Consider the following 25,399-nt stretch of genomic DNA (forward strand, 5'->3'; position numbering starts at 1 on the left):
CCTACAACATTCCAGGCACCATTTGCCAGACACTGTAAATATGGTTAAGAATAGAGAAAATGCCTACCCTCATGGAGTCACGCTATTCAATTCACTAAGTAAACAAGGATTTACTGAGCGCTGATTATGCACCGAGTTCCAGAGAAGGTCTGCAGAGGTGGGGATGGGAAGAGGTGGAGTGGGAGAGGGAGTACTATGAGAAATAGTCCCTGATTTCCAAGGAGTTACACAAAAGATAAGGGAAAAACATGAAACACCGTAGGAAAATACAGTACAATTAAGAGCCCAGTGTAGGGTAAATGAATACCGAGCGATTTCAGAGAAGGGGAGATCCAGAGAGTGGGAGGGATGTGGGCGTGTACATCATGGTGAAAGCGGAGAGTTGAAGGTGATGGTTGCCTACGATGCAGTATGCAGCAGCCAGATTTAGAGACATGGATGGACTTTAACGGTATAAGCCTGAGTGAAAATAGGAGACACATGAAATTTCATATGTGTGTTAAGCAAATTAATTGTACATATCACAGTAATAATTATTTGGTAAAGGTGTATGCAATAAAAAATAATGCACATAAAACGTAATAGAATGCCTGCCTATGCAGAGAGGTAAGGAGATAGGAATAAACATAATAAAAACATTAATTGATTGACTAATTTAAAGATAAGATCAGGGCCCTCACAGACCAATGTTGATGAAATTGTGTCATGACCTGATTAAGTCAACTCTCTGACATCAAGTCCAGGGAAAAAAGTCAAGGTGGCCTGGGACAGACACGGTGGAGCTTTGTAAGCTGTACAGACCATGTTCAGGCTGAGAGAGGAATGGAAAAGGTGATCTAGGTGAGGGGACAGTATGAGAGGGGAGAGACCATTATGCCCAGAGGGGAAGGTGCATGTGGAGGGAGTAGAGGAAGTATGGGCAGATATATGGCTTGGGTCTCTTAGGGGAACCCTCAGAAGTCGGGCAGAGGCCTCAGAGGTGATAGTAGAAAACATGAGCAGGGGAGTGATGCAGTGAAAGAGGAGACTAAGGAAGGGGAGCCTGCCAGCGTCCTTGGGAAGAAGGACCCAGATGGTGAAGCATCTAGGAATTCAAATTGTGGAACGTGCAGATGTGCGTGGATGAGGGCTGAATTAGTGGTGTCCGTGGGGAAGAAAGGGAGATGAAGAAGGGACACACACACTGTGAGAAGACCACAAAAATGCCACAGGGATGCATTAGTTTGGTTCTCTGTGCAGGACAGTTTTTGAAAGTTTGCTTCAGTGTAGCCGTGGTTCCTGAAAACAGTTAAGTGGGTCACTTGCTTAGCTTTCCTTAGTGGTAGATTAATTAGCCAGCTGTAACTCCCGGATCTCTATTTTTAAATAACGACTTGCATAAATCTCTGAAGACAAGAACTCACCACTAGTATACAGCATATTCCGGCAGCTGCAAGTTATTATGCCCAGTGGAAATTAAATATCTTTTAGGGAAATCATGCAAGATCTCGTGACAAATATGAAATTAACCCCTGCCACCTGTATGTCCAACTCATTTCTTCGCTTGCCTGCCATCCTAATAAGCAGAATCTCTGGGGTCCTGAAATGACAGCAGAATTGGCAATATTTTAAAAAGGCATTATTCGTCTATGAGCATTAGTGAAAGACAGAGCCTTTGTCCCAGGCTGAGCCGGAAGCTCTGGAAATCAAACACTGATAAAAACACACAATAGGCTGCTACTGAAAAACTATTAACCCGTGGTCAGACAAAGATACTTATAACTCCAGGGATGTAAACAAACAAACAAACAAGCCATTTTATTTATCATTTTAAGCATCTTGTCTCGTCTGCTTAACACCCTCAAGCTCCCATTCTTTTTCCTTCTGACCAAATGCATTTTCATCTGGTTATTACTTCTTTCTTTATTTACAAGCTTCAGGTTGCAGATAACATGTGCCTTTTTACTTTCCCTTTTCATTGCCTATTTTTTACATCTGGGTTCTTGTAGTCTGTAGGAGATATGAAACACTGCATTCTCAGTCAGAGTGAAAATGGAAGAAAGAGAAGGAATGGCAAGAGCTGGCTGTCAGTAACTCCTACACAGTGGCATTAGGAAGGGTTCTGAGGTCTGGAGCATTGTTGGATATCCAGGTGCCATTTGTAAATGTGTGTTTAATAAAACGGCAGTCAATACTGCCATCATCAACAAGCAAAGGACTTAACTTGTTTGGCCAATTTCAGTAAAAGACAGAAGTCATACATGGTTTTGGCAGGAAACCCATCCCTGGGTGGGTGAAAATGGAATCCTCAAATTTCCCAAGTTATTGTAAAGACTTCATAAGAAATCAGTGGTTTCCCACGTAAACACCAACAATCCAGAATCCAAGAGAATAAAAAGATGGAAGCAACCTAAATGTCCATCGGTAGATAAATGGATAAAGAAGATGTGGTATATATACCCAATGGAATACTACTCAGCCATAAAAATGAATGAGATAATGCCATGTGCAGCAACATGAATGGACCTAGAGATTATCATACTAAGTGAAGTAAGCCAGACAGTGAAAGACAAATATCATATGATATCACTTATATGTGGAATCTAAAATATGACCCAAAAGAACTTATTTACGAGACAGAAACAGACTCCCAGACATAGAGAACTGATTTGTGGTTGCCAAGGGTGGGGGAGGGATGGAGGGGGATCTGCTGCCCTTTTATCAGTTCTCACCTTGGTTCCCCAGGCCTCCCCTTAGCTTTCCACACGCTCCAGGACATCTCTGACTCTCAGAGGGAAGGCTTCAAACTCCAGTGTTGCCAGGCAGCACTGTTTTCCTTTCATCTGAGTCCAGACCTGGGCTTTCACTTTGACCCTGTGACCTCCTATGTCAAGACGTTAACACGGTTCCTGCCTCTAGCTAATGGTTTCCAACGTTGCTGAATGGGAGTCTATCTAATCAATTATGTGAACTTCAGACTTCGGCATAAAGGTCATTATTGTGTTGTGCACCTGGCATCACATTGTAATGAGGCAAACCACATTCTCCTACAGTCAATGAGGGGAAAAAAAGCACACAAAATGGAAATTACTCCTAAAATGACCTTGCTAGATTCCTACATCTGGCTAGCAGAGCCTGTTTCTATACATCAAGAAACTGACGTGGCAACTCTGTCATACAACTAGGCAGCCCAATCCCACGTCAACAAACATGCTATTACGGAACATACGGCATAAGTCCATGAACTGTGTGCACAGTTGATGAATTCCCAGCGTAGTACCCATGACATTTACTGATTCACTGCCACTCTGCCCCAGGCTGCTTCCAAACGTGTCAGGAAAATAAAATATCATCCATATTTACATTCCGAAATTATTCCGTATTTACGCATGCTAATAAAAACAAAAGCTTGCTTTTGAAGGAAGGGGCAAGCTCCATAATCAATTTTCTGAGAGACCCCAGGGTTTGACACCTTCTGCATTCGCTGGAATAGCAGTTCGAAAAACACAGGAGGGCTGGCTCTGTGGCTTCTCACCCCTTCCTATGCCGACAGCAGCCAGCCAGCCAGCAGAGCTGAGGGCACCTGCGGACCACTCCCTCCCTCTTGCCAAACAACTCGCTTTAGATTGTTTCTTAGTGACTGAACAAATATTTAATGAACCAGTGAATGAATTAGCCATGTGAATAGCTGTGACCTGAGGGTGCCCCAAAACTTCCCTGCCCCTTTCATTAATAACCAGCTCCATCTCCAATTCCTCAGCTTTGCTCTCTTCCCTGGAATATAACATTTGGGTTTATTAAATAGGGCATGAAGTTCTGAAAATCAGTGGTAATGTGATCTTCAGGAACAAATCAGTTAACTTCTCAGAGCCTCAATTCCCTTATCCGTAAAATGGGTGAATTACAGCATTTGTCTTGTAAGCATTCTTTAAGTTGCAAGAGACAGAAACCTAATTCAAACTACTTTAAGAGAAACACAAAGAATAAGTCTAGTGGCTCACAGGGCTGGGAGGGATATTGGGCTATCTGACCCAATCAAGGGATGGGAGCCTGGCCCTCAAATGCTAGGATCAGGACTCAAAGCCACCAGAACGCACTCCCTTCTCCATCTCTCAGCTCAGCTCAGCTCTGCTTGGCTTCACTTTCCTTCTGCAGCCATACCTCTTCAACTTGGAATGAACTTGGTCACTCTTAACCCTAATTTCACAGTCTTTTAGCATCATGAACACAGTGGCAAAACTGTTTATTTTTCACTTTCAGATGGAATCCTTCTCTAGTATGTCAGAGGAGGCCTGAGATTGGCCCCGCAGGTTCACACGTTAACCTTAGGATGAGAAGTCTGATTGACGGGCATGGCATTGTGCCCGCCCCTGCACCTACGGTGAAAGGATGTGGCCAGAGTGAATTACCAGAAGGGGAATCAAAACCTTGCTGAGCAAATAAAGCAAAACTAAAAGCTGCCCCTGTCCTAACCCATCTCACCAGGTTGTTGTTAGCACCCAGGCACATGGCAAGTGCTGAACAACCACAGGTTAATATTATACTTAAATGGGCTTTGTAAGCTGCCAGACGCCATACGTGAGTCCTAGCAAATTAACTACCAATTCTATTCACTATTTCTTTCTCTGAGGGTGGAAGCTGCCGAGGCCAGTATTAACGACAATTATACTGATAATAGTTAATATTTAAGGAGCAATTACTGCAACTCAGGAATTGCTTTTCTGAGCAACTTATATATATCAGCTACGAGATAGATACTAACACTGTCCCCAGTTTTGTAAATAAACTCATGCAAGGAGAGGTAAAGCAACTTGCCCAAAGTTATCAATACTTAACCAGCAGTGGGGTGAGGGTTTGGCCCCAGGAAGTCTGGGCCAGTGTTCACACTCCCAACCACCAAGCCTCAATATTTCTTGTACTAGGATAATGGGATGTAGGTTGAAAAGCAACTAGTATTTTGCACTGTGCCTTTTCCTGATGCACTGAAAACTCCATGAGATTGCTAATTATGTCTATTCTACTCACAGTTGCATAAATATGTCACTCTTAAGGTCTATGTGACTGGTGTGAGAAGAGTAGAGATAATTAGGATTTATTTCAGTGCCTGACTATCATTCAAATAATGGTGCTTTTGAAAATGAATATGCACATCCATTTTTCTGAAATTCAGAAAAGATGCAGAATATTCAGGTGCCTAATAACCTGGCTGCTAGTTAATCATGCTTGACACTTACATAGCACTTCACCTTTTAAAATTATTCTAGAATATGTTAGCTCATTAATCCTTACAACATCCATGTAAGGATGGAACCTTCAGGGAAGGTTCCTGAACCTGCCTCCCATCTCCCTACAAGCTGGTATCTAAATACTTGGTGGATGAAGGGAGGAAGAAAAAAAATCAGATAAACCAAGTAAGGAAACAAACGCCTGCCACCAGGAGTGACAGAGACACGTGGGCAGTGAATGCGAAAGGAATATCCTCTGACTTAGAGATTTGCCCTTGACACGTAAACTTTAAACATACAGTATCCATAGAATAATTATTATTCACTTCTGATTGGTTATAAATGTAAGAAAACAGCAATCAATCCACTTCAAATGCCCGTACACCTGTCACTTAACCTTATCGGTGGTGGTTTCCATTGATTAAGACTTCCTCCTTAAATTTTCATAGTATTTGTATATGTATATTCCACGTCCTGTTTCCCACCCCAATTCTACTTTTCTCAAAAAGGATCTGCCTGATGTTAACATCTGGTATGGTTTTGGCTATGTTCAGTACGAATTCCTTCATGTTCTCTTGTCATCTGGCTAACAGCTGCTTCTAGATAGCAGGAGATGCTGAGGTGGTCCCACCAGTCACCTGAACAAAGATATTCTTGGCCACTGCTTTTTCACTCATATACTGTGACTGCCCCTGCTTCTCCTCAGGCATGGATGTTAATCACCACTGACAACCCAAAAAGGTGCATAGAGAAAGGTACCTGAACAAGGTAATAGGGCTAAACACCATCCTAGGAGGCTTTGGAGCCACAAACAATACTTTAAAAATTATTGTGAAGGCAATCCCGTTAATAGAATGGCATAAAAATCAGAGCGAATGCAGGTGAGCATACAATCCTGGTTATAAACAATCATCTTATTTCTAACATCAGCTCATTCTGCTTTCTCAAGGTCCTGAGGATTAAAGGGAAGGCACTACAAGAAAATAGTTATGAGCTCAAGTTCTAGGGTCAGGAGAACCTGGCTTCAAATTGATTAAACTAATTACTAACCGTGTGATTTTAGGCAAGTTGCTCAGTCTCTCGGAGTATCAGTTACCACAGGATAATACCAGAACCTACCTGGTAGAACTGTTAAGGGATTAAGTAAGATAATTCACTCACAGCTCAGCACAGTGCCAGGGATATACTGAATACTCAGAAATAAAGATTATTCACTGTCTCCAGAATTCTTTGACATTCTCACATTCAATTTTGAGGTATGATATTGAGGCTGCTTTAAAATGATAAACCCAGGAATTCTAGATAATGACTGCCGTGTAAGAGGAAAGCAGAAATGCTTTCCTGCTAGAAACAGAAATGCTCTAAATCACCCAACAGGTCAGATACTTGCCAGCTGTTAGCAGACTAACATGCAATGTTGACAGTGGGCAAAGTCAGGGAATAGACGATATGTCTGTGATGAGCTTGTGTTTTTCTGCTTGCACCCTCTTCCCTCTTCTTGAGATGTTATCCTCATCCTATTTTATTTGGAGCATTTGAGGCCCTCCCAGATGCCTTGGAAGTTCCAACAACTAAATGACCACTTTACCTACTCATGAGTGTTACTCTGGCAGCTTAAGACTCTCAAGGTTACTGATGGTAGCCTTTGTCAATTCCCCGTCACCACATTATTAACCTGGAAGATTTTTCAGCTCCTTTCCCTTCCTTCAAACAGCTACAAAGATAATCCATAATAAAGGCACTTGATGGTGCCTCTGATTACCCATTAGCCTGGGACATGGCAAGGATGTGGAAGGTTGAGGGGAGGTGTTATCAAGTTCATGGTTTAATTTGCATTGGTATAGGGAAATCTGAGCAGATCTTTTTAGAATCAATCCACTGGGGGGAATATATAGAAGGAAGCATTCAAACCATGGCGCTCAAGCAGAGTGAACACTTATTTCACGGACACAGTTACAACTGCCAGGGGAGAAAATTTTTCCAAAACTATTTAATCTCTGAAAAGGGTAATAAGCTTGTCAGCCTCTTGGGCATTTCACCCTTGGTGCAGTGGTTCATAGCAAATCTTTCTATGACCAAAACCCGTTAGATTCATCAAGTGTCTCCATTCTCTCACAATGAAAGTCTTTTAAGACTCTGACGATGAGGTAAGTTTTGTGTGTGCAATATAACCTCCTCTCTGTCACTGGCGCAAAACCTGGGGATATGATAGAGAAAGGAGCCTTGAGAAATGAGGATGTTCATCTTGCAAGTGTTCGAGATGCTATTTCTAAAGTAATTTCCCCTACAAATCAAGAAGTCCAATTCAATTCAAGTCCAATTCAAGTTTGTTTTCCAGAACGTCTAGTAAATCCTCAAAACCATGAACCGTACACTTGCTTTTGTCTCACTTTCTACCCATCCTCCTTTGTGCTCCATGAATTCATTATGGCTATGAAAAGTATTAAGACTAGAATTAGCAGTCAGAAAATGGGCTAGAACCAGCCATTTTTTCCCCTATCATGTCTATTAATGACTGCAACATTATAAACAATAAAGTTTAATTAGGAACTAAAGTGTCTACAGCAATTAAATATGAAGGAAGTATTAAAAAACACAGCAGGAAGGATCATATTTTTAAAGCATTTAAATTGCAAATGATGTTATTGACAGAACTTTTACAAGAAATTTTGTGTTGGGGAAAAAAAAGAAAGAAATCTAAAGTGAAGCATTGACTTCATGGCATTTACAGACAAATAAATATTTAGGATGGATCAATTTGCAACCATGAGCAGATGCTTCAGGACATATATAGAGCTAATCGGAACTGCCCTTAATTTTTACCTCACTGAGTCAATGAGGAAAAAAAAATCAACTTAAAGGATTCCAGAGTAATGACATGACTCTTTAGTGTTATGGCCACTTCAAATTAAAGGATTCATCTTCAGGTATCGAGAGAAGAAAATTAATGAGCTTCATGCATGAATATTTGCAAAGGGCTACAGCTCGCTCTCTGGGCATAAAACTATCTGAAGTTGTAATCACAGGGTTTTAGGTTTCTGAGACCAGATTCTAAAAAAAAAATTGCCTCCTTTTGGTTCTGTAGTTCACTGCTTTAAAAACAGTCCTGGAAACAGAAGTCATGTGCCCACTAAGCTATTGAGAAGAGCTGGAGTATTGTAAACTACAGGGACAGGGTGAATGCTGAGAGAAAGCAAAGTTCTAGCTTCATGGAAAGACATGCAAAAGAGGAGGGAAGATGAGCCTTCATTCCTCTAAGTTTATGCTATTCCAAAATACAGTGGTAGCAAATTCAGAACAAAATGGAAAGATGAAGAAAGGTCAGGCTTCACTTTCTGAATGCTTTGCAGTACTGCACAGCTTCTGCATTTGTCATTGTTTTTGGTGTTTGTCCTTGAGCTTGAATCTGGACAGTTTGCTTCCATCTTTAACTCCATCACACATTAGGCCCACTGCAGAGAGGTGTTCATTTGAAGTCTCTGGTAATAAAAGTTAGGTATTTGAAGGAACTCTGTTGAATGAGTTGTCCTATTCCTTGCAAACAAGCTGTATAAATAGCAGTCTCATGGAAAATGAAATATGCAAGTATAAAGTAAAAGGGCAAGTCCAGAATGTGATGAGTGCAAGGGGTTGGGAAGTTCGTAGCTAGTGGTGCTGCCTCCTGTACCAGTTATGAGAAAGACGTTAATGTTCTCTCTACTGGGTTTGAATATTGCCAAAACAACTGGACGTTTGTTCACTGGCTCATGGGATGACCTACAGCCGTAGCTTATTTCTAAGTTAGGGAAGAAAGGAACAGAGGCTGATCTTTTTGGAATTCCTATCTAATGGCCAGGAATCCTGGCAATTTTCTTTTCTAGTACAATTATGTTTCTTCCTACTCTGTTTGAATAGCAAAGGAACAGAAGCATGGCATTCCCAGTTGAAGTCTTCAAGTTGACAGCCTGATACGTTGATCTGTTTTTACTTACTTTAAATTTAAATTCAAAGCCAGTGTTCATAGGTGTCTTCACAACAAGCTGCAGGCCTATGGGAAGTACTCCCTGGCTCCTCTGTTTATCTAGTTTGGCCTCCTCACTATGATCAATTAATATTTCAGAAAGTTAATTTTTTCTGAGATTGGAATAGATGTCACTTTCCAGAAAGTCATTTACATTGCTATTCATTTTCTTTTCAGTGCCTTGTTTATGACTAAAAAAATGCACTGATGATTTCATAATGAGAGCATATTATGTAGAAATGGAAATATAATCTTTGAAAAGTATGACTTTTTATGTGTTAGGTAACATTTCTTTTCAATTTTCTTTTTCATGTGATTTTTTTTTTTCTTTTCTAAAGGGAAATATAAGTGTTAGGAGAGAAGTGAAATATATATCAGGATTTTTTCCTATATATTTTGAACTACTATAAAATCTAAAGGGACCAGATGATTAAAGTCCTTCATTTTTAAAGAATTTTCTTTGAGAAATCCTAGAAGCTAGAGAAAAATTGTTTTTATTATTGTTTAAGTTTTGTTTAAGGGCATAGACTACACTACATTCTTTAAAGAAACAAAATATTTGTCTCTATTTCTCTAATATTTCATACAATATGTTAGATTTTTAAAAGCAATACTATTCAAAATGTGGAAGATATCAATAAAGTCATTGACCATGAACATCTTGAGGTCATTTACTCATTTATTTCATAATTTAGTTAACAAGTAAATGATAAGCACCTCCTACATGTGATTACATATGTTAAGTATTATAGCAAGCACAAACATGAATACAGTATAGTTCTTACCTTTAAGAAATGTATAATAGAGTAGTAGAGACAGACATAATCATATAACAATAATATGCAGAAGGTTCAAAATGTTATGGGATTTCTAGTTCAAATGGCTTACTGCAGGTACTGCCTTTCTTCTCAAATTACTTCTGATGTGACCTTACAGAAAACCATTATAAAAGCATGGTAAGACTGGAAAACTGGGCATCCTAACAGCAGAGCACTATACTGACAGGAATTTGGGATGATATAAATAAGAACAGACTGACAGGTTTTTCTGTCCCTTGTAGATTAAGGTAGTTTTTGGTAGACCAATTCACCTGCTGAGAATTTTTTTTAATGCAAAATGAACACAAAAATTCTCTGTTTAAAGATATATACAGCTACAGAAATAATAAGGACTAGAGAGGCTAAAATCGTGGAAAGAGGAGACACTTGGAAGGGTGTAATAATAATCTTCAGTGGCATTTTCCCTGGAAACGTGCTGATTCTTGCAAGACGAGGCTGGGAACCAGGGCTTTCACTGGGTAGAGGACCACTGCCAAAGACAGAGAAACCAGCAGATACTTTGGCATTTAAATGAGATGGACTCACAAAATTGGATACTTGAGGAGTTTCAAGTCAGAAGTGATTCTTCCCTCAAAATATACACCAAACTGTGAAAGTATACAAGATAGAAGACTAAAGAGATAAACCACAAACTCTGAGAAGTAAAGTGGAAAAATGTGTATACTCCTGATGCTGAGAAGACAGACCTGCCAGTGGGCCTAGTGAATACAGCAGGCTCTTAACTGAAAGTAATGGAGGTCTCTGGAGGAGAGGCAGGAAAAACCAGCAATAGTCTGAGTTTTAGTTTAGTTTAATAAAAACTTCAGTAGAGCCCCCAAACTGGCTCATTCTTGAATGATTTAAGATAGCCTCTCACTCTACCTAGCAGGAGAAAAAATAATCCTTTTCTGATGCTAGATGACAAATCTGGGACCTCTTCAATATTTATACCCAGTGTTCTTCATTTATTAAAAATCATCCTAGATATGGCAAGAGACAGGACCATATGTCCAAAAACCAAGGGAGAAAAAAACAGGCAACAGAAACAGATTCATAGGTGATACAGACATTGGTGCTATAAGGGGTATAAAATAACTGATTAATATGAAGAAAAAAGAAAAATGATAGAGAAAAAAGATAAATGTTGGAGAATTTTCCCAGGTAATAAGAATCTGAATCAGTCATGTTACATATTTATTTTTATTTGCATACATTATATATGTGTGTGTGTGTATACACACACACACACACACACACACACACATATATATATATACTCACATGTGATTTTCTAATTTTTTATAGGGATTTATCTCTACACAACTGTGACAGTTGGTTAAAATTCACTATACAGTGGATGTCCTTGTGTCTTATACTGGAGCTTTATGTCTAAAGGTTAGGTATTTGGGAAAGAAAGACGGACATAAAGTTCCAGACAGTGAGAATAAACTGGAATCCAAAAGAATGAGCTGGATAGGGATGGACTAACACCCATACCAGTCTCTCACTGCCTCTAACTTTAATGGCAATTGTCATGCACAAGAAGCTCTTACCCTCCATTACCCAGTTAAACACACGTTTGGCTGAGGGTTCAGAGAAGCTGAAAGAGGAGTAGTAGCTGAACACTTGACTGCTGCCCAACCCCAATGAGGTGAACAAACAGATCAGTGACAACGTGTGTGAGGTGCAATGGCATTTGATGTCACTGCATGACCTTCTAAGTGTGAAATCTATATGGCTACTATGTCAATTCTACCTTCCAAATCCCACTGGCCCACCTGAACTCAAAACATGTAAGCAAGAGAATTCTTGGAAATGTAGTTCAGTCTAGCTTAATTGACACACACAAAAAGCCACCAAAGAATCTATAAAAATAATTAGATGGGGGTTGCAGAAATAAAAAGTGTCCTATCTTACAATAAGAACTAAATTAATGCATAGAACACCAAATTGAACAGAGTTGAGAGAAAAAAATAATGAATTTGAAGACAGTGGAAAAGATCCAAATGGAAGCAGAGAGAGACCAAAGAACCAGTAGGCGGAGAGAACAGAGCAAAAGAGAAATATTATGACATATATGTAATTGGTTTAGCACAAGGAGAAGAGAGAATTGAAAAGAAATAGTATTTGAAGAGATAATGGCACAAAATTTTCCAAACTAAAGAAAAACATCAATTCACAAATTCAAAATTCTCAGCAAACTAAAAGCAAAATAAATACTGTTAAAAGGAATTAAGAAAAAAAAAAGAATTAAGGTAGATCAATAAAAAACTGAGTTAAAAAAAGAGATAAATAGGGGCTTCCCTGGTGCAACAGTGGTTGAGAGTCCACCTGCCGATGCAGGGAACACGGGTTCATGCCCCAGTCCGGGAAGATCCCACATACCACAGAGCAGCTAGGCCCGTGAGCCATGGCCGCTGAGCCTGCGTGTCCGGAGCCTGTGCTCCGCAACGGGAGAGGCCACAACAGTGAGAGGCCCGCGTACCGCAAAAAAAAAAAAAAAAAAAAAAAAAAAAAAAGAGAGAGATAAATAAAATTAATCTTAAATGCAGCCAGTGGAAGAAAAAGACACTATCTTCAAAGGAACATCAATAAGAAAACAGCTGGCTTCTCAGTAGAAATGAGGTAAGCCAGAAGGCAATGGGCAATGGAATAATACCTTAGAAGTGCTAAAAAAAATAACTGTTAATGTGGCATTCCACACCCAGTGAAAATGTACCTCAAAAATAAAGAAAAGAAAAAACATTACTAGAAAAAGAAAAATTAAAACAATTCATTGTCAGCAGGATTGTACTAAAGGAAATATCAAAGAAAGTTTTCAGGCCAAAGGGTTATGATCACAGAGGAAAATATGGAAATGGAGGAAGAAATTAGGAGCAACACAAAGATAAATACGTGGATAAATATAACTGAATATAGATGGCACAAAAACAATGGTTATGTTTAAGGAATTTTAAGTATATGCAGAATCAAAATGTGTGATGACAATAACACAAAAGGGATAAGTTCTATTATTATTATGGAAGAGGTAAAAATAAACATTTGTATTAGTAATGTCATGGATGAATATTTTGATCTGTTAACCATTAAGAGAATTATTTAAAATGTAAAGCTGAGAAAATATTAGATAGAAAATATTGAATGACAAAAATCTCTTGATTAATCCCAAAGAAGGCAAAATACTAAAATACTAAAAACCATTTTTTAAAAAACCCTCAGATGGGCCAAATATTAAACAAATAATAAGAGGGTTGTTGTAAACCCAAATATATAAGTACATTAACTATAAATGGACAAAGTAGTTCAAGTAAAAGATTAATATTTTCAGGCTAGGTTTTAAAAACTTACATGTATTTACAACAATAAGGAGGTACTATGTACCAGGTAAATACTAACCAAAGAAAACTGGTATAGCTATACTAATACCAGCTCAAAAAACTATAAGTCTAAAAGGATTACTAGGGCTGAACAAGGTCATAATATAGTAAGGTGCCAGTCCCCCAGGAAGATATAATAATTCTAAATCATTTATGCATCTGATATTAAAAAACACAAACTTAGCAGGTCTCTGGAATCTATAAGCCATACAGATAAAAGTGAGAGCCCCCCAAATAAGTGAAAATTTCCAGGAGAACCCCAACTAACCACAGGATCAGAAGTAGTAATGAAGGCTAGAAATAATAGACTGTGGGTGATTGGTCAGATAATTTTGTGTGTGTGTGTGTGTGTGTGTGTGTGTGTTTACTATACCAACCCCCGGTTCTTACAGCAGCCAACTCCTATGTTTGCCTCTAGGATTAAGCTCTAAGTATAGCTATATAAAGTGAGAATTCTGAGAAGTACCTCTGATAATTTATGGTCTTCTGCACCAAGATAAGAGGCTATGAACTATCTCTAAAGAGAGGCCTGTCTGGTTATGTGTCTCTCTTCCCTTCCTTAGTCCTGGGAACAAAGGCTCCTGTTATTAGAGCCTGTATTTGCTGCTAGGTCAATAGAGATTCTCATTTGTACTGAGTAAATAAATGTCACTATCAATACCTTTCAATCAAGATCCTTAGATACAAATATGAGCAAACATGCATGAATCACTAAGCATTTGAGGGAAGCTACAGCATGAAAAGAGTCGCTGACTCAACAAACAGAGAAAGTAACCACCAAGGAAACAGAAGTTAACAGAGGAAACAAGGGAAAAAAAGTATGTTAACAGAGAAAACAAGAAAAAAAAAGATACACATATTTTTAATCTCATACATATTTTAAAAATATATTATCTATGATAAAAGCAACTGGCTGCTATGAAAAATAAATGAGCAGAGTTCTTGAAATTAAAAACAGAATTATGATAAACATAAATCAGCAGAATGGTTGAAAAATGAACAATGAACTAGAAGATCAAATTGAGGGATTCGACTACAAAAAAGTACAAATGAAAGACTTGAAAAGTATGAAAGAAAGAATGACTCATGGAGAATGGAAGCTCATCCTGAGTATTAATAAAGATTAACGAAACAACTAGCTATATCTGTATGATCATAAAGATGCATTAGTACAATAGTAACTAGCTATACGTGGCTATTTAAATTTACATTTAAATTAATTAAAATGTGATAAAATTATAAATTCATTTTAAAAATCTACTAGCCATATTTCAAAGGCTCAATACCACCTGTGATGTGGGTGGTTACTATTTTGGACAATACAGTGAATAAAGATTTTTTACAAAGAAACAAGGAACTGATTGATGTCAGTCTCTTCTTCAGAAAATTTGGATGCACAGAGCTTGTAGAACCAACCAAGTCTTCAAAGTTCTAGTAAACATTATTTTCAAACTAGAATTTCACAATTAAATTATTTTATAACTGTGAAAATGAATTTGATATTTTTAGACACAAGTTCTCAGGATGTATTATCCCATAGGTTCTTTTGGAAGGGAGCACTTGAGGATATGCTCCAGAAAAAAACAAAAGAATCTAAAATAGGATGAATGTCATAGAGTGTTCTGCCTACGTTTTCCTCTAAGAGTTTTATAGTGTCTGGCCTTACATTTAGGTCTTTAATCCATTTTGAGTTCATTATTGTGTATGGTATTAGGGACTGTTGTAATTTCATTCTTTTACATGTAGCTGTCCAGTTTTCCCAGCAGCACGTATTGAAGAGACTGTCTTTTCTCCATTGTATATCCTTGCCTCATTTGTCACAGATTAGTTGACCATAGGTGCGTGGGTTTACCTCTGGTCTTTCGATCCTGTTCCATTGATCTATATTTCTGTTTTTGTGCCAGTACCATACTGTCTTGATGACTATAGCTTTGTAGTAGAGTCTGAAGTCTGGGAGCCTGATTCCTCCAGCTCTGTTTTTCTTTCTCAAGATTGCTTTGGCTATTCAGGGTCTTTTGTGTCTCCATACAAATTCGAAAAACTTTTGTTCTAATTAGTGGAAAATGCCATTGGTAGTTGGATAAGGATTGCACTGAATCTGTAGATTGCTTTGGGTAATAGAGTCATTTTCACAATGTTGATTCTTCCAATCCAAGAACATGGTATATCTCTCCATCTGTTTGTATCATCTTTAATTTCTTTCATCAGTGTCTTATAGTTTTCTGCATACAGGTCTTTTTTCTCCTTAGGTAGGTTTATTCCTAGCTATTTTATTCTTTCTGTTGCAGTGGTAAATGGGAGTGTTTCCTTAATTTCACTTTCAGCTTTTTCATCATTAGTGTATAAGAATGCAAGAGATTTCTGTGCATTAATTTTGTATCCTGCTACTTTACCAAATTCATTGATTAGCTCTGGTAGTTTTCTGGTAGCATCATTAGGATTCTCTATGTATAGTATCATGTCATCTGCAAACAGTGACATTTACTTTTTCTTTTCAGATTTGGATTCCTTTTATTTATTTTTCTTCTCTGATTGCTGTGGCTAAAACTTCCAAAACTACGTTGAATAATAGTGGTGAGAGTGGACAACCTTGTCTTGTTCCTGATCTTAGAGGAAATGGTTGAGTTTTTCACCATTGAGAACGATGTTGGCTGTGGGTTTGTCATACATAGCCTTTATTATGTTGAGGTAAGTTCCCTCTATGCCTACTTTCTGGAGGGTTTTTATCATAAATGGGTGTTGAATTTTGTCAAAAGCTTTTTCTGCATCTCTTTACATGATCCTATGGGTTTTTTCCTTCAGTTCATTAATATGGTTTATCACATTGATTGATTTGCATACATTGAAGAATCCTTGCATTCCTGGGATAAACCCCACTTGATCATGGTGTATGATCCTTTTAAAACATAAACAAGTTGAAAAGACAACTCTCAGAATGGGAGAAAATATTTGCAAATGAAACAACTGACCAAGGATTAATCTCCAAAATTTACAAGCAGCTCATGCAGCTCAATATCAAAAAAGAAAGAACCCAATGCAAAAATGTGCAGAAGACCTAAACAGACATTTCTCCAAAGAAGATATACAGATTGCCAACAAACACATGAAAGGATGCTCAACATCATTAACCATTAGAGAAATGTAAGTCAAAACTACAATGAGGTATCACCTCACACCAGTCAGAATGTCCATCATCAAAAAATCTACAAACAGTAAATGCTGTAGAGGGTGGGGAGAAAAGGGAACCCTGTTGCACTGTTGGTAGGAATGTAGATTGATACATCCACTATGGAGAATAGTGTGGAGGTTCCTTAAAAACTAAAAATAGAACTACCATATGACCCAGCAATCCCACTACTGGGCATATACCCTGAGAAAACCATAATTCAAAAAGAGTCAGGTACTACAATATTCATTGCAGCTCTATTTACAATAGCCAGGACATGGAAGCAACATAAGTGTCCATTGACAGATGAATGGATAAAGAAGATGTGGCACATATATACAATTTAATATTACTCAGCCATAAAAAGAAATGAAACTGAGTTATTTGTAGTGAGGTGGATGGACCAAGAGTCTGTCATACAGAGTGAAGTAAGTCAGAAGGAGAAAAATAATACCGTATGCTAACATATATATATGGAACCTTAAAAAAAAAGAAAAATGGTTCTGAAGAACCTAGGGGCAGGACAGGAATAAAGATGCAGACATAGAGAATGGACTTGAGGACACAGAGAAGGGGAAGGGTAAGCTGGGATGAAGTGAGAGAGTGGCATGGACATATATACACTACCAAATATAAGCTAGATAGCTAGTGGGAAGCAGCTGTGTAGCACAGGGAGATCAGCTCAGTGCATTGTGACCACCTAAAGGGGTGGGATAGGAAGGGTGGAAGGGAGACACAAGAGGGAGTAGATAAAGGGATATATGTATATATATAGCTGATTCACTTTGTTATAAATCAGAAAGTAACACACCATTGTAAAGCAATTATACTCCAATAAAGATGTTAAAAAAATGGGGGGGGGGCTTAAATGTACCAGTTAAAAACAAAAACATATAGAAAATAAAAAATCAACTTAATAATGTTATAAACAACAAAGCAAACAAAAGAATGTTAAAGGAAGGAATTAATAAAAGTAGAATGTAGACACCATAGCAATAATTGAAGGTAAACCTTAAAAAGATAAGATTGATTAATCACAACAAAAGCTGATTCTTTGCAAGAGTAAAGAAGATCTATAAAAAATTGACAAGTCTAATGAAAAACTATATGAGATAAGTTAGGTAAAAATAATTAACTTTTTTATATGCCAAAAATAAAACATTAAGAGCATACTTAAAAAGTCATACTCACTAGAACAATAAAAGTATAAAGCACAAGGACATAAATCTATGCAAAATGTGCAAGACCTATATGAAGAAAATGAAGAAATTTTACTGTAAGACATAAAAGGAGCCTTGAATAAATGAAGCAATATATCATATTTCAGGGTGAGAAGAGTTCATATTTTAAAAGTTGATTCTCTCAATATAAATCTACAAAGTTAATAAAATTTCAATCACAATCCATGGTTACTTATAGATTTAAACAGAGAATTATTTAGTTTATACAGAATAATAAAAGGTTCAAGTATATCAAAGAAAACTTTACAAATTAAAGCATAATTAATTCGGATCTGTCTCACCAGTTATCAAATTTATAAATAGAATGATAAATGGACTTAGAAAAAATAAAGGAAAAGACTGAAAGCTTTTATTTAAAATGTATTTTTAAACTTCTATATTGAAAAAGTTACTGTAAGCAGAGTTATAAGGTAACTAGGAGAAAATACCAATAACATGCATAATATACAATGGTTTATTATTAAATTTATACAGAGTTCTTTGAAAAAATTATGAAGACAAGATATTAGAAATCTTAAAATAGGACCATTCACAAGAAAAGAAATATATGTGGTTAAGAAATTTAGGCACAATTCATCAATCTCACTAATATAGGAGAATAAGTATTAAAATAAGAAGATATTATATATTAGATTTAGAATGTTGGAAAGATTGATAGTATTTTTGAAAATGTGGTGAAAAGAGCAAGTTCAGATGCTATCCAGACATATACTCTTTTTGAAGCAATCTGTCAGTGTGTAGCTCTCAAAATATAAAACGCATATACTCCCTGACCTAGAAACCTCACTTCTAGGAATCTCTCCTATCAAAAATCTTGCATTTATACAAAAGTCATATATACTGAGTAATAGCAAAAAAAAAAAGAGCAGAGAGGATTTTTTTCAGTTGCCATTTATAGAAGCCCAACTCAATTAGTTTAAGCAAAACATTAACAACAAAAAAAGGAAAAACCATATATCCATTAAAAGAAAACAACAGGAGAAAGAAGAAAATTTATATATATGTATATAAATACATACACACATACATATATGTATGTATATGATTATTTATAGATACATATATATATACGTCTATTTATATGTATATGTACGTATATCTATATATAGTTATTCTCAAGACATATTGTTAGAGAACATTTAAAAAACAACTCAAGATGGTGGAGCAGAAGGATGTGCTCTCACTCCCTCTTGCAAGAGCACTGGAATCAAAACTAACTGCTGAACAATCATCAACAGGAAGACTCTGGAACTCACCAAAAAAGATAACCCACATGCAAAGACAAAGAAGAAGCCACAATGAGATGGTAGGAGGGGCCCAATCACAATAAAATCAAATCCCATAACTGCTGGGTGGATGACTCACAAACTGGAGAACACATATACCACAGAAGTCCACACACTGGAGTGAAGGTTCTGAGCCCCACGTCAGGCTTCCCAACCTGGGGGTCTGATAACAGGAGGAGGAATTCCTAGAGAATCAGACTTTGAAGGCTAGCGGGATTTGATTACAGGACTACGACAGGACTGGGGAAGACAGATACTCCACTCTTGGAGGGCACACACAAAGTAGTGTGCACATTGGGACCCAGAGGAAGGAGCAGTGACCCCACAGGAGACTGAACCAGACCTACCTGTTAGTGTTGGAGGGTCTCCTGCAGAGATGGGGGGTGGTTGCGTCTCACTGTGAGTACAAGGACACTGGTAGCAGAGGTTCTGGGAAGCATTCCTTGGCGTGAAACCTCCCAGAGTCCATCATTAGCCCTACCAAAGAGTCCAGGTAAGCTCCAGTGTTGAGTCACCTCAGGCCAAACAAATAAGAGGGAGGGAACCCAGCTCCACCCATCAGCAGAGAAGCAGATTAAAGTTTTAAAGAGCTCTGCCCACCAGAGCAACAACCAGCTCTACCCACCACCAGTCCCTCCCATTAGGAAGCCTGCACAAGCCTCTTAGATAGCCTCATCCACCACAGAGCAGACAGCAGAAGCAAGAAGAACCACAATCCTGTAGCCTGTGGAACAAAAACCACATTCACAGAAAGAATAGACAAGATGAAAAGGTAGAGGGCTATGTACCGATGAAGGAACAAAATAAAACCCCAGAAAAACAACTAAATGAAATAGAGAGAGGCAAACTTCTAGGAAAATAATTCAGAGTAATGATAGTGAAGATGATCCAGGACCTCGAAAAAAGAATGGAGGCAAAGATTGAGAAGATGCAAAAAATATTTAACAAAGACCTATAAGAATTAAAGAACAAACAAACAGAGATGAACAATACAATAACTGAAATGAAAAATACACTAGAAGGAATCAATAGCAAAATAACTGAGGCAGAGAACGGACAAGTGATGTGGAAGACAAAATGGTGGAACTCACTGCTGCGGAAGAGAATAAAGATAAAAGAAAGAAAAGAAATGAAGACAGCCTAAGAGACATCTGGGACAATATTAAACGCAACAACATTCGCATTATAGGGGTCCCAGAAGGAGAAGAGAGAGAGAAAGGAACTGAGAAAATATTTGAAGAGATTATAGTCAAAAACTTCCCTAACATGGGAAAGGAAATAGCCACCCAAGTCCAGGAAGCGCAGCAAGTCCCATACAGGATAAACCCAAGGAGAAACACGCTGAGACACATAGTAATCAAATTGGCAAAAATAAAAGACAAAGAAAAATAACTGAAAGCAGCAAGGGAAAAATGACCAATAACATACAAGGGAACTCCCATAAGGTTAACAGTTGATTTCTCAGCAGAAACTCTACAAACCAGAAGGGAGTGGCATGACATATTTAAAATGATGAAAGGGAAGAAACTACAACCAACATTACTCTACCCAGCAAGGATCTCATTCAGATTCGATCGAGAAATCAAAAGCTTCACAGACAAGCAAAAGCTAAGAAAATTTAGCACCACCAAACCAGCTCTACAACAAATGCTAAAGGAACTTGTCTAAGTGGGAAACACAAGAGAAGAAAAGGACCTACAAAAACAATCCAAAACAATTCAGAAAATGGTCATAGGAACATACATATCGATCATCACCTTAAACGTGAATGGATTAAATTCTCCAACCAAAAGACACAGGCTGGTTGAATGGAAACAAAAACAAGACCCATATATATGCTGTCTACAAGAGACCCACGTCAGACCTAGGAACACATATAGACTGAAAGTGAGGGGATAGAAAAAGGTATTCATTGCAAATGGAAATCAAAAGAAACCTAAGTAGCAATACTCATATCAGATAAAATAGACTTTAAAATAAAGGATGTTACAAGAGACAAGGAAGGACACTACAGAATGATCAAGGGAACAATCCAAGAAGAAGACATAAAAAGTATAAATATATATATGCACCCAACATACAAGCACCACAGTACATAAGGCAACTGCTAACAGCTATAAAAGAGGAAATTGACAGTAACACAGTAATAGTGGGGGACTTTAACACTTCACTTACACCAATGGACAGATCATCCAAACAGAAAATTAATAAGGAGACACAAGCTTTAAATGACACAATAGACCACATAGATTTAATTGATATTTATAGGACATTCCATCCAAAAACAGCAGATTACACTTTCTTCTCAAGTGCACATGGAATATCCTCCAGGATAGATCACATCGTGGGTCACAAATCAAGCCTCAGTAAATTGAAGAAAATTCAAATCATATCAAGCATCTTTTTGGACTACACTGTTATGAGATTAGAAATCAATTACAGAGAAAAAGCCTTAAAAAACAAAAAGACATGGAGGCCAAACAATACAATACTAAATAACCAAGAGATCACTGAAGAAATCATAGAGGAAATCAAAAAATACCTAGAGACAAATGACAATGAAAACACAATGATCCAAAACCTATGGGATCCAGCAAAAGCAGTTCTAAGAGGGAAGTTTATAGCAATGCAAGTCTACCACAAGAAACAAGAAAGATCTCAAATAAACAATCTAACTTTACACCTAAAGGACTAGAGAAAGAAGAACAAACATAACCCAAAGTTAGCACAAGGAAAGAAATCATAAATATCAGAGAAGAAATAAATGAAATAGAAACAAAGAAAACAATAGCAAAGATCAATAAATCTAAAATCTGTTTTTTTTGAGAAGATAAACAAAATTGATAAACCATTCACCAGACTCATCAAGAAAAAGAGAGAGAGTACTCAAATCAATAAAATTAGAAATGAAAAAGGAGAAGTTACAACAGACACCACAGAAATACAAAGCATCCTAAGAGACTACTACAAGCAACTCTATGCCAATAAAATGGACAACCTGGAAGAAATGGACAAATGCTTAGAAAGGTAAAACCTTCCAAGACTGAACCAGGAAGAAATATAAAATAAAAACAGACCAATTACAAGTATAGAAATTGAAACTGTGATTAAAAATCTTCCAACAAACAAAAGTCTGGGACCAGACGGCTTCACAGGTGAATTCTATAAAACATTTAGAGAAGAGCTAACACACATCCTTCTCAAACTGTTTCAAAAAATTGCAGAGGAAAGAACACTCCCAAACTCATTCTATGAGGCTACCATCACCCTAATACCAAAACCAAAGATACTACGAAAAAAGGAAATTACAGACCAATACCACTGCTGAATACAGATGCAGAAATCTTCAACAAAATACTAGCAAACAGAATCCAACAACACATTAAAAGGATCATACACCATGATCAAGTAGGATTGATCCCAGGGATGCAAAGATTCTTCAATATCCACAAATCAATCAATGTGATAAATCATATTAACAAACTGAAAAATAAAAACCATATGATCATCTCAATACATGCAGAAAAAGCTTTTGACAAAATTCAACACTCATTCATGATAAAAACTCTCCAGAAAATGGGCATAGAGGGAACCTACCTCAATATAATGAAGGCCATATATGACAAACCCACAGCAAACATCATTCTCAATGGTGAAAAACTGAAAGCATTTCCTCTAAGATCAGGAACAAGACAAGGATGTCCACTCTCACCACTATTATTCAACATAGTTTTGGAAGTCTTAGCCATGGCAATCAGAGAAGATAAAGAAATAAAAGGAATACAAATTGGAAAAGAAGAAGTAAAACTGTCACTGTTTACAGATGACATATGACTATACATAGAGAGTGCTAAAGATGCCACCAGAAAAGTATTAGAGCTAGTCTATCAGTTTTGTAAAGTTGCAGGATACAAAATTAATGCACAGAAATCTCTTGCATTCCTATATGCTAATGATGAAAAATCTGAAAGAGAAATTAAGGAAACACTCCCATTTACCATTGCAGTAAAAAGAGTAAAATACCTAGGAATAAACCTACCTAGCGAGAGAAAAGACCTGTATGCAGAAAACTATAAGACACTGATGAAAAAAATTAAAGATGATACAAACAGATGGAGAGATATACCATGTTCTTGGATTGGAAGAATCAGTATTGTGAAAATGATATACTATACTACCCAAAGCAATCTACAGATTCAATGCAATTCCTAGCAAATTACCATGACATTTTTTACAGAACTAGAACAAAAAATCTTAAAATTTGTATGGAGACACAAAAGACCCCGAATAGCCAAAACAGTCTTGAGGGAAAAAAACAGAGCTGGAGGAATCAGACTCCCTGACTTCAGACTATACTACAAAGCTACCATAATCAAGACAATATGGTACTGGCACAAAAACAGAAATATAGATCAATGGAAAAGGATCGAAAGCCCAGAGATAAACCCACGCACATATGGTCACCTTATCTTTGATAAAGGAGGCAAGAAAATACAGTGGAGAAAAGACAGCCTCTTCAATAAGTGGTTCCGGGAAAATTGCACAGCTACATGTAAAACAAGGAAATTAGAACACTCCCTAACACCATACACAAAAATAAACTCAAAATGGATTAAAGACCAAAATGTAAGGGTAGACACCATCAAACTCTTAGAGGAAAACATAGAAGAACACTCTTTGACTTAAATCACAGCAAGATCCTTTTTGACTCACCTCCTAGTGAGATGGAAATAAAAACAAAAATAAACAAATGGGACCTAATGAAACTTCAAAGCTTTTGCACAGCAAAGGAAGCCATAAACAAGATGAAAAGACAACCCTCAGAATGGGAGAAAATATTTGCAAATGAATCAGCGGACAAAGGATTAATCTCCCAAATATATAAACAGCTCATGCAGCTCAATATTAAAAAAAACAACAACCCAATCCAAAATCGGGCAGAAGACCTAAATAGATATTTCTCCCAAAAAGACATACAGATGGCCAAGAAGCACATGAAAAGCTGCTCAACGTCACTAATTATTAGAGAAATGCAAATCAAAACTACAATGAGGTATCATCTCACACCAGTTAGAATGGTCATCATCAGAAAATCTACAAACAACAAATGCTGGAGAGGGTGTGGAGAAAAGGGAACCCTCTTGTACTGTTGGTGGGAATGTAAATTGATACAGCCAGTATGCAGAGGAGTATGGAGGTTCCTTAAAAAACTAAAAATAGAAATACCATATGACCCAGCAATCCCACTACTGCACGTATACCCAGAGAAAACCATAATTCAAAAAGACACATGCATCCCAATGTTCATTGCAGCACTATTTACAATAGCCCGGTCATGGAAGCAAACTAAATGCCCATCGACAGACAAATGGATAAAGAAGATGTGGTACATATATACAATGGAATATTACTTAGCCATGAAAAGGAACGAAATTGGGTCATTGTAGAGACGTGGATGAATCTAGAGACTGTCATACAGGGTGAAGTAAGTCAGAAAGAGAAAACCAAATATCGTATATTAACGCATATATGTGGAACCTAGAAAAATAGTACAGATGCACCGGTTTGCAGGGCAGAAATTGAGACACAGATGTAGAGAACAAACGTATGGACACCAAGGGGGGAAAGTGTCGGGGATGGGGGGGTGGGGTGTGATGAATTGGGAGATTGGGATTGACATGTATACACTAATATGTATAAAATGGATAACTAATAAGAACCTGCTGTATAAATTAAATTCAAAAAAATAAAAAATTGAAAAACAACTCAAGTGGCAGAGTAATGCTAGTATAATTGCATCTACTAATAGGAAGCAGCAGAAAGAACAAACACCATGTAAGTGCAGGGTGTGTGGGGGTGTGTGTCTATGCATAGAAAAAGGGCTAGACTCTTACTAGAGGTTACTTTGAAGGAAAAATGGAGGCAATCTTTCAAATTTTTAAATTGTAGTTTACATATTATTAAATTCTTCCCCTACAAAAGTCATAATATTCAAATATGAGGTTTTTTTCATGTAAGAAGAATCACTTAAGGAAGAAATGATGTTATGGTAGCGCAGAAGAAGAAGAAACTAACGCCAGGAAATAATTGCGAATCTGGAGCCTAAGATAGAGTCCCTGCCCTTTGGGACGTTAAGGGGGATAAATATTTCTCAGGTGGCCATGACACAAGTATAGAGGTCTGTAAGAGAAGTGAAAACAAATTTTAGGAGAAGTCAGGAGAGAGCTATTACTTCAAATACATTACCTAATAATTCATGTTGTTCCACCACTTAATGTTGAGAGGAAAATTCAATTCATTTGAAATC

General features: G+C 37.4%; 1 protein-coding gene across 9 annotated transcripts in view; it reads right to left on the reverse strand.

The window, feature by feature from the left end:
• Nucleotides 1-25,399, reverse strand: part of ST6GALNAC3 (ST6 N-acetylgalactosaminide alpha-2,6-sialyltransferase 3) — a 602,379-nt gene that overhangs the window by 122,288 nt on the left and 454,692 nt on the right. The window contains exon 4 of one of the 9 annotated variants that reach the window (XM_073788241.1): nt 7,789-8,683. The exons of 7 other annotated variants lie outside the window; for them this stretch is intronic. In XM_073788241.1, coding sequence (XP_073644342.1) covers nt 8,671-8,683 — 13 coding nt within the window. In that variant the 3' untranslated portion in view covers nt 7,789-8,670. Of the gene's footprint in view, nt 1-7,788; nt 8,684-9,901; nt 10,513-25,399 lie in introns of those variants that run through there. One more of the 9 variants, XM_073788224.1, reaches the window with a different exon arrangement.

Source organism: Tursiops truncatus, chromosome 1, assembly GCF_011762595.2.
Source record: "Tursiops truncatus isolate mTurTru1 chromosome 1, mTurTru1.mat.Y, whole genome shotgun sequence".
Classification (NCBI taxonomy): Eukaryota; Metazoa; Chordata; class Mammalia; order Artiodactyla; family Delphinidae; genus Tursiops; species Tursiops truncatus.